The 11,209-nt window shown below is 31.1% G+C and overlaps 1 protein-coding gene and 1 long non-coding RNA gene across 3 annotated transcripts in view; one reads left to right on the top strand and one right to left on the bottom strand.

Moving 5' to 3' along the window:
- Positions 1-11,209, bottom strand: part of LOC132916654 (multiple C2 and transmembrane domain-containing protein) — a 41,841-nt gene that overhangs the window by 16,250 nt on the left and 14,382 nt on the right. For both annotated transcript variants that reach the window (XM_060976830.1, XM_060976831.1), the window contains exons 3-6: positions 7,678-8,052; positions 5,717-5,992; positions 4,851-4,993; positions 4,316-4,507 (exon numbers count right to left, since the gene is read on the bottom strand). In XM_060976830.1, the coding sequence (XP_060832813.1) occupies positions 4,316-4,507; positions 4,851-4,993; positions 5,717-5,992; positions 7,678-8,052 (986 nt within the window). The remainder of the gene's footprint in view (positions 1-4,315; positions 4,508-4,850; positions 4,994-5,716; positions 5,993-7,677; positions 8,053-11,209) is intronic.
- Positions 74-1,359, top strand: LOC132916676 (uncharacterized). Its single transcript, XR_009660162.1, has 2 exons — positions 74-229; positions 1,054-1,359. It is a non-coding gene; the product is annotated as an uncharacterized LOC132916676 (long non-coding RNA).

The following is an 11,209-nucleotide window of genomic DNA, read 5'->3' as shown; positions in this document are numbered from 1 at the left end:
ATTTTTTATCTGTACGTATTTGTAATAAATCTTTTTATTATTCACTTTATTAAAGATCGAATATTTTTAGATAAAACGTTGGTTTAGAAACAAAACTTTAAAACAGAATATACGACGGCAGCAAAACCACGAGAACCTAACATGCTCGAATGACGATGGTGACTGCTTGACGATACGGCTTAACTCGACAACCGAACCTCTCTTTCCCTCTCCATTCCCGACACAGGAGGTAAACATTGCGATATCACGTATACATAACTTTAATATACGGTCGACTCGCATCACATTGGCGTAGACAAGTAAATAAAACATTTCTACTCTCTTCTGACTTTTACCGAAGATGCGAATTTCGCCTCTAAGAACCCAATTTTTTGGTCGAAATGTATGTTCACTGAAAATACTTATCTGATAAGTACTTCGTTGATACTATGAGCAGAACTAGATATTGAAAAGTATTTATTCGTGGAGATTGAAAAGTATTTTCGAGTAGTATTTTTTAGAGTACATATTTTTCAAGCTGCCTAAGACCACTTATGAAAAATGTTATTTGACAAAACGATTCATATATTGATAATAAAGCGATATTCCGTTATTTTGAGCACCGTATGCGTTCAAGTAAATGATAAAATTCGCCGTTTAAATGATTATCAGATTAAAGTAAGCCATATAATACGCCAATCAATCAAACTTAAGAAGGTATAACTTTTAAATCAATGAGATCCTTAAATTCAAAATCGTGAAAGTGAAAATGCATAAACTGTTGAAAAAAGAGAGGTACCCAGAGGAAAAGCTTACTCTGACAAAAATTTCGTATTTTCTTGATTTTTCTGTATACTTTTCCGTTTTATATTTTTAAGATTTACAGAGTATCACATCACATTGTTATAAGCAAGTGGTCAAGACACGCTGTTACTTTCTTTTAGTTTCTGATTAAAATTCTATATCTTTTGATATAGAATTTCATACGTTCTTATTTGTCTGCGTAGACTGCGTAATTTTGCATACAAGGTATGTCAAGACTAGAGATTAAGTAAAATTTATTTATTTATATAGATGATAAACGACGACTGGTGTCAAAAGGTTGAATACGTGTGTACTTTATAACATACCGATAATGGATTCTTTTGACACCACATGAAACCTGTTAACTACTGAAACCGTTCATGAATGGTTATTGTAATATTGTGAGCGCTTTATGCTCGAACTTTGTCATAGCATTTATGTACTCATGTCTAGCAAAGTATTATAATAAAAACGTATATTGTCGCCTTCTTAGTTTGTATTTTTAGTATAATTACCATTTTAAAAAACCTTTTGTATGCATTTAAATATAACAATTATATTTATAATAAAAAATATGCATGTAATTAAAATAGAAATGTTCTGATTCTTAAAATTGTAAAAATTTATACCAGTCAGCGTTAGTTAACCACATTCATGTAATTGCTTTTTAAATGCATGCGTCATGTTCCATTGATACCTATAACACATTACGTAAGATAACTCCATTAATTCACACCCGACGACAATAAACGTTAGTAAACGTTTCTATGAATATTTTGTTGACTATCTTACCGATAAGTCAATGTTATACAGGAAAACCAATTGTACTTCCAAATTATATTCCAAATCATATTTCCCAGTTTTAATTCTAATTTTCATCAATATTGATAATTTTTTCTATCGATTCCATTTACAATTATACAAAAAGTAATAACTCAAATGTAAATCAAATAAATTTATCATAAATAATTCATACATTCTTTTTACCGAATCGATTTCAGCAACGAAATTAGTTTTTCCTAACGTTTCATGATTTTGTAATTCTTCCTAGACAAATTTCTATTAATTCAGAACTTACGAAATCTACTTCTTTCTTCTAGTTAATGATATTGCAGATCAATGATCGTCCGAGCATTTTATCGGCAATATTGATCTCGACACGAAATAACCTAGTGTGAGACTATAACCATCGGTTAGAATGGTTAGATCAGGCTGATTTTTTGCGCATATGGAGAAATTTTTGGATTGCTGAAGCGGAAACACATCAAGAAATACGAAACATATGTCTTTTTACTGTAAGGCTGAAGATAAAAAGCAAATATCAAAACAATTGTAATATCTAATCATATAAAATATGATATATATTTATGATTTATGTCTTATAATCTCATAAATACTAATGTACATAATGTATACTAATATATTGTAGGATGAAAGATATCAAATCAGAGTCAGAATCTGAAAATAGTAATTAGACAACAGACCTATTTTGCAATGGAAGAAATTCTGAAGGCATCAATATTTTCCATAACTTTCAAAGCCTAATGAGTGTTCTGAGAACTAACTGTGTAATACCGATGAATCTTATCACCTGCTTATCACATAATGTATGAAATGTATTTTTATCCAAGAAGGAAGATTAAAGAGACAATTTAGTAATACAATTTTTGTATGCCTAATAATCATGATATTAAGAAAATTTAAATTTAGATTTATTTATTATTATAGCAGTTTTATTAATAGTAGTTACTAAGTATATACTTACTATAGTACTATTTACTATAGTACAGTTATAAACACTTACATTAAGCAGTAGGTTGAATTGAAATTTTTATGAGCACATTTAAAGAACTAGAACCTAAGCACAAATTTATTTTACTCACTAAACATTATCATAAATACAATGATACTAAGCTCCAAACTTTCTATAAATACATAAACATCGACAATCTGTTTATTAAAAATAATCTTATCAATTTATTTCAACGGAAAGGTATAGCGTACCTTCTATTCATTATTCTATAGAATCAACAACGAAACGGGCAATTTGTTGATAGGTCTTTTCATAGCAAACACTTTGACAGTTCGTGCACACTGTCTACGTTCCAATTGCAGCTTGTCGAAGTTCATAGTCGACGGACTTATCGTTTACCGATATTCCACTGTGTAGAAGTTATCTATCCACAGGAACGTCGAATTGTTCATTGTACAATGTTTAATGCTTGCCAGGGTGAATTGTTCGAAGCGTCCATCGAGTAAAAGTCGAATATTCCTTTGATACAGTAATAAACGTGAAACTGGACCAACGAGCCCTAATTTTCCATTCAGGTACTTCATCATGAGTTCCTCGACCTATTTTAATCGATTTTAACATTATGAGGATCAATGATGTAGGTTGACTAGCATATGAAATATAGTTTCTTCAAAATTCGAACTTGCTGGGAAAATACTACCCATTAAATATATCAATTATTTTTTTCATTAATTATTTTTATTAATTACTTTTTTTAACTCTATGTTTTTACTTTTCACATATTCAAAGTTATTGAATTTTTCAACACATACCACTTGAAACTATATTTTGTTAATTCTTAATATGAAAATTGCACCTGAAAGTAGTCAGTCATGTTATAATTTTAACATGTTCACCTGTAAGGCTGTAAGTATCATAGAGTGTCAGATTCACACATTTTTACTGCTTATAAATTATGCAACGTTCATATACAGTTCATTCAGTTTATTAAAATTCTCTTCACAGCGGCTCATGCGAGGAAGATAACGTCGTTCAAAGTGGCACAACGGTCCGTGTGCCCCTATCACCGTCATAATATGCAAATCCTCGACATTATCTATGTTTATGGATTCTGAATCGGCAGCTGTTCAACCTCGATAGTAGTAAATAACTACAGGTCGCATAATCGATCGTTCAGGAACATTTATCGTTTAAAGTTTCCTTATTAGGAGAGACGAAGAGAGTTTGGAGCTTAAACATGCAGTAATTCAACTTTGTCTTGAAAAGCTTTCCATACAATAATAACTAAGACAGACATTTAGGTGATACCGTTTAGCTGGGCCACCCTGTATATTGATTGTTTATGTACAAGAGTACAGCAAAAAGAAATTCTTACAAATTCACTAGGAAATAATTAAATTTGATACACATTGTGGTAATAGAAGACAAGATAGAGCAGACAAAGCTGCGGAGTTTACTTTGACAGGTGTCTGTCTCTATTATCTACACTTATAAGCTAAACGGCCGTTGTCTATATCCTAAAGCTCCCTTATTCTGATCGCATTTACTTGCTCCATCAATATAATTTAAGTACCATAGATACCATAGACTTTACAATCTCGGTTTTAAATTTCCAAATGCTAATTTTATCCTCATTAAATGGTATATTACTACTACTTCGTATGATAAAGAGCTACGACTACTTTAAAAATTTATTAAAAAATAGCTAATCTATTTACTAAGAAATTTATCAGGAAACAAATAAAAATATAAGAAATTACAAAATATCAAAAAATCTACCTGTTCCTTTTCCTGCTGATTCCTCGGCCAAAGGGTAACTGTCAAATAAATCTCTCCCAAATGTTGTTTGGGTCTATTGTGGTCTTTCAGTTCCAACATAACATCCTGTGACTGGCCTAGGTCCAACTGCGTGAGATCCAATTGCGCTACGCCCATAAAGTCATCCTGCAGGCCCCAGTCGTAGTCGAAGACCTGTCGAAACGACCAAGGTCTTTTGCTAGTCAAAAGAAAGAGCAAGAAGAAACTGATAAAAATCCCGGCGACCATCTCTAAACGTTCTAGGACGAATTGGAGAGCGAATAAAAAGAACACGATCTATGGAATAAATTTAATTTTCTTTCAGAATTTTTCGTGGGTGACTATTACAGTTAGCATCAAGAACGAAAAGGATTAAAAATTTTTTTAGAATAAATTCATTTTCCTTTTTAATACACTGAGAGATTAATTGAGTTGAAAAAAGCTTGAGAAAAGTATAATTAAAAAGATTCCTAATAATCTTATATGCATGTAACTTGTATAACGATGTAGAATTTACCTTGAATGTTAGAGACTGGAAAGGATCCTCGATTGGCAGAGTTACGCTTTCATCCCAAACTGGATTTAGGTCGCGGTGAACGGTCCGCGACTTGTGCAATAATCGACCCCCGCTTTTCACTTTCACGTAAGGATCACTGGCGCCTGAAATACACAAGTAATGTCCTGTTTTTCACTTCCATGCCAAATGACAGTTATTTGCTTAATCGAAATTTTATCATGATTTTGGGTAACATTCTATGAAAGGGGAATTACATGAAACTAGGGCAAGTCCTTTGATAGAATAGAACTGGGAAACGTTGAACTTCAGTAATATATGTATTATGATCTAACAATAAGTAGTACTCTTTCTACATGGGTAGAATATTCTGCATGTGATGCAGGAAGGTTAAAAACTAGATACTACATATTTGAAGAACAAGTATTTTATACTCTTCTTTTCTAAAAAAACAAAAGTGGCAAGTTTTTATATGTTTCATTAAAATATTCAAGCTGTTTTGGAGTACTTTAGCCTGATATTAGCAGAAATTTGTCTCTTATTAGTAGAATGTTAAAAATTAACATTACACTTAAAAGGAGAATACATTATAATATTACAAATTTTATTATACTATTCAATTATTGTAAATTACATAATTTAAATTACACAATTATAAATAATTGCTTCCATATTAAATTCATGAAATCTCTCATACACAAAACCTACTTCAACTAATCAAAAGGACTGATCTAGACTAATTTGCCACCCTTTCACAGCTATTTGCGCAGTTCTTCAAAGACAGCTGGCAGAATCAAAATACACAGGCACAGTTCTACTTTCGTCTACTTATAAAAGCAGAAGAAGTGAAAAATGAAGGTTTATCTCACCGCATCTATCCATAGCAACAAGGTTCGCCCCTCTTTTGATGTGCAAACGAAGCTGGAAGAAAGCATGCTGCCTCAACGCCAATTCCCTTCTACGTGCGAGTTCCTCCTGAACGAACGAGCTATCATCCTGGCTGATCGATCCTCGAGCTTCCTCGTTCGAGTCTTTTGACTGCTGGAAACTCAAGGATCCTTTCGAATATGCTTCGCTGCATTTTCCAGGGCTGTCTTCCGGTCTCGTCACGACATTCTGCCTTCCTCCAAATACCAATGGCGACTCTACGTGTACAGAAATATCAAACACGTTAAACACAACGTGTTGGTTATATAATATGCAGGATGATTCTAATTTTGGTAACTTAATCTAACTTAATCTTAATGTGAACTAACACCTCTCAAAGGAGATGTATAGTACACAATTTTCTGCTATTTTGGTTTTTCATCAAGATTTAACTTTGAATTACTACATTGAATTTTTTACATAGATTTAAATGTAACATTTTTACATTCCACGTTAAAAAATATATAATTATTATAATAAGTGGGTTTAAAAATTAGTATGCTGAAGATTAGTATTCTTGAAGATTATACATGCACATACATAAATATATTTAGCACTTCTTTAATTTAAACATGGTTCCAGAAAATACATTTAATGAATATTATTGTGAATAAATATTGCTGAATGAATGAAATCCTTCAGCAAATAATTAACTTTAATCTAGCACTCACAGTGTTTTCTTAAAATTGTAATCACAATAATTTCTTAAATAACAAGATGATATAATAATTAAATCAGAAAGTGTTTTCAAGTAAATATTTCTGAAAGAACTCTGTTCAACTTAGAACACTGTTCAATCAGATATGTACGTAAATAGTTTATTAGCTTGTGGAGTACACAGGAAAGCTTTTCAGTTTAACACCAGTCTAATAATGATGCACAAACGATAGAAACCCCTAGCACACATCTCTCAGATCAATCAATATAATGAAACATAAACGACCTGCTCGTATCGATCCCCTACATCAAACGTGCGCGACCTGGCGTTCAACATTTGCAAAGTTTTTCTCTTTTTCGCAACTTGATCAAGAACAGAGAGAAAAAAGTTTCCCCTGCTGCGGAACAAATTTCAAAGTTAACATCCATTAAACCTCGTTATTACTTTACTCGAGGATGATCTTTTTTATGGAAGCAATCCCCCGTGATAGTTTCATCATTCTTTGTTCGATTATACTTCAGCTAATTGAAACTTAATTTTTTCCATATATTATATTGTTATGTATTGTACGTGTACGTGTATGTATTATACTGTGCATGCTGAATTTTCTTATTTACATTTTCATTTTGTTCGTTTACAACTTTGACTTGTGTGCTTAACATTTAAGCTTACTATTTACATATATTATCAGTTTATCTATCTTCCTATTGGTTTCTTTGTATATTTTGCTTATTTAATTGCTTATTGACTTGTTTGCTTATCTACTTGAAATTGCCAGAATTTTGTCAAGACTATTGGAAAACATAGATCATAAAACATAAAGTAATATAAATCATATTATATTTTCATATTTAGTATTTTCTTGTATTTTATATACGTATGCAGTTCTTTAGCAAGATGCATACTGCTATAATTATAAGTTCCTGCAAAGGGAAATTGTTATAATTTATCTGAAATAGAAATGAAGCAATGCATAAAGAAATAAAGGATATCTAAATAAAAAAAATTGTTACATACAAGAAATTGGATATAGTAATGTAATACCAATCAATGATGACATAATGATGAGTTAATTCGTTCTCTAATAATGAGTTAACAAGTCCAGAAATTATTGAAAACAAAAAAAGACAATATATGTATGTATTTATTTATTTATTTATGTAATATAAATATTGATTATAAATATATATTAATTATAATATTATATATATATATATATATATATATATATATATATATATATACCTGGATGAGTGAGACAGTGTCTGGCTGGACTCTGCGTAGCCGACGAACTTTTACTATGCTCTGAAGAGTAATCTGCAGCGTAATCGGATTCAACACCGTGAGATAACGTGGTACCGGCATCTTTTGATTTTTTCCGTTCTTTGCTTCTATTTCGACCCCACCGGCTCTTCAAGGTTGCGAAAAAGATGTGTGTACGTTGCGCCACCGAAGTGCCGTGCCGATGATGCCGATGATGATGGACGACACCAGAATCGGTTTGTTCACCGTGTCGTGACGGCGAACTGCTGTCGTTGTTCCGGAGCTCCGTGGCGCTTTTCGAGAGCTGACGGCTCCCGTTCAAGTTCAGTCGGGATCTCTCTTCCACAAGTCTGCTATCTGGAAAATTATTCTTCTATGTGATACGTAATTCCTTAACATACATATAATATTGGACATATTTCCAATACAACCATGTTTCACGAAAAATAATCTCATCATAATACATTTCGCAATATAATTGTTCCACGAAATATATAAGTACATAATAATGTCTTATACATTATTAGTAATTAGTAATTAGTAGTAAAATAATAAAATAACGTAATAGTATCGAGTCGCGGGTCGTGTAGATTGTAACATTATAACTTATATTCAATAGGTTATGTTTATACATATTAAAGCTCAATTTTAATCGGTTGACTGCCATGGCGATTACATATTAGCATTTGTGATGGCGCCACAGAAGTCTCTGTCTCTCTGGAGTGCATGCAATAATACCACAGGGAAAATTAGTGGCCAGAATTATCAAACCTGTAAATAGCGTTATAAGTACGCTGTGGATAATTATGGAAATTATGTATTTAGTATTTTCATAAACGCAGTTAAAGTAATGGAATCTAACAGTAATTGTTTCGCTCGAAACGTTTAAATATGTATTATTAGTAAGCACGATATTTTAAAAATTTATTAAATTGAGAATTATCTAATTACTATTAAATAAAAATAATTTGGAAATTATTTTATGTACATTTTTTTAATTTCAAATTTCCTGTAATTGCGCAAACATTAAAATTAATAATTTTATAAATAGTAACATAATGATATACAATAATTATGAATATTCGTATACATATAATCGTATATAATCTAGCTTAGCGTATAATTTTATACAAGTACGATTCATATTGATGAGTGAGCCAAAATAGAAGACAATAAGAGCAGATTTTATCTGTAAAAAATTGCTATAAAGCTTGTAAACGTTGGACTGAAAGAACGGAAAGCTCCACGTATCCATCCCGTATACAATATCGTTAGTAACGCGATCGATGTCCAAGAGCATGAGAAAGCCACCTGAGCCTTTAATTCCTCCAATGAGGTCGTTACAATCACGTTCACAAAGGCGTTTAATCACTAACAACGAGAGGGTAGTTACGTTGCAATATTCTGCGGCAAAATTACGTTTTACATGTACTTACATTATTAATGAACAAACTATGAAACCGTTTAAATTTTTAGCAGTTCTAGAAATCAAGATACTATATCGATTTTGAATAAACCATGAACTCTTTCGAGAATGAGAAAAAGTCCAGATAAAACTAGAACACCTGACAAAGCTATCACTCACGTATCTAGAACTCATCAACCAATATGAAACATATATAGATATACATAATATGTACATATACATAAGCATATATCTAAGGAATTATTATGCAAATACAACTTTTAATTCACTCCTCTCCCATAAGAATTTAATATTATATTACAATTATGTTTGTGTTACATTTTCAATGAATTCCATCTGTAAAACATTCATTCACATAAATATAATAAACAAAATGTATATAGCTATTATTATGTACATATTAATAATAAAATTTATACATCGAATAATGAAATACGATAAAATATTAGTAATGAGATATCAATATAATATAAGGTTAGGAATAATAAAAAAGTTAGGTACATGTATCTAAGTAAAAGTCTCTTATGGCAAGAGGATACCGAATTATTCAGGCATGCATTGAATTTAAAGGTTCTGGGGTTAAGTGCCATGCTATGTCTCAGAGACCTCTTACTAGAAGGCACCCACTCACCCCTTCCCCAAACGATAGCCAAATCTTCCAGGAACAATGTTCCTATTCTTGGGGGCAACACAATGTCGTGTTCCTTGCCATATGTACTGTGTACCCGAAGACTCATACGCGTCTTCCAAATAATTAATCCCATGACACCCGATAGCTATTTGGTTTCTCTAACTACTCTTGAACGTTATGTACTCTCACAAGAATTTTGGTGAAATGCAAGTTAAATATGTTAGGTTTGTGATAACAGATTTTTCTATGAAATTACACAAGAATTAATTCGTATATAGTAACGTATATTATTAACAATTAAACGTGTCAATCTACTTAACAGTAAGATTTTCAAATTATGTAAAATACTATACAATATAAATAACAAAATAATACTGGTAAACTACTACAAATGAGATTTATTTAATATAAATAACCTAAAAGAAGAAAAATAAAATATTAATAATTAAAATAATAAAAATAAAAAACTGATTTTAATGAATAGGTAAAATATAATGTCTAAGTGTTTATTTGGAAATACCATTTCGTCTTAATAACATGTATAACTGTCTGTATAACTTGCGTGTGCATGCAACCAGCTTATTAAATATACGCAATTGCTGTCTGAAATTTCTTACAAGATTATTTGAATTGCATCAATATGGCTTAACATACTCCCAAACAAAGATGTTAATAGCCAATGGCTTGCGTTAGACGCACTGTTATACAATACATGATTAATATAATTAATGTTAATTACAATATAATTAATGGTACAAGCACGAAAAAAGCACAATTGTTTATAGGATTATCTTGAAGATTAGGATTTTCTAATATATGTCTTTTATAAGATTTATTAATTGTTTATAGGATTATCTTGAAGATTAGGATTTTCTAATATATGTCTTTTATAAGAACATTATATGTAATATATATAGTGTAATTATGGATTAAACTGATTAAAATATAGCGATACATACAATGGCACTAGTAGATACAGTAACCTTTAAAGTTGTTCATAGGAACATTTTAGAGGTTAGAATTGTCTTATATTTTTTTATAGGCATTTTCTATAACACAGTATTTGAATATCTATCATATAAAACTTTTATGTTATAAATACATACATTGTATTATCTCCTCTATGCATACATATATCGTACTTCATCATATATGCGAATCATTCTAAAAATACAATGGGAAGGGAAACATCAACGACATTTAACCAAGCTACAGAACCGCCACAAAGCTTGGGAAAGTGAGTAAATTGGATATAATATAGGGAATTAGAAACACTCGATACCTCGCTTAAAAGGTTATTGATGTACAGTCTCTTTGTAGGGAGATGGGTTTGAGGACGACAAAAAATACAAGAAAAATACATTATATTTATTTCTATGGGAACTAAATGGGGGTGATATTATGAATACCTAAGCGATATTTTATGATCCAATGATGAAAGAGGAAGTGACGTTGCA

This window comes from Bombus pascuorum, chromosome 2 (genome assembly GCF_905332965.1).
Source record: "Bombus pascuorum chromosome 2, iyBomPasc1.1, whole genome shotgun sequence".
Taxonomy (NCBI): Eukaryota; Metazoa; Arthropoda; class Insecta; order Hymenoptera; family Apidae; genus Bombus; species Bombus pascuorum.
Note: the sequence above shows the minus strand (reverse complement) of the source record. Positions and strands in the feature narration are given on the sequence as shown.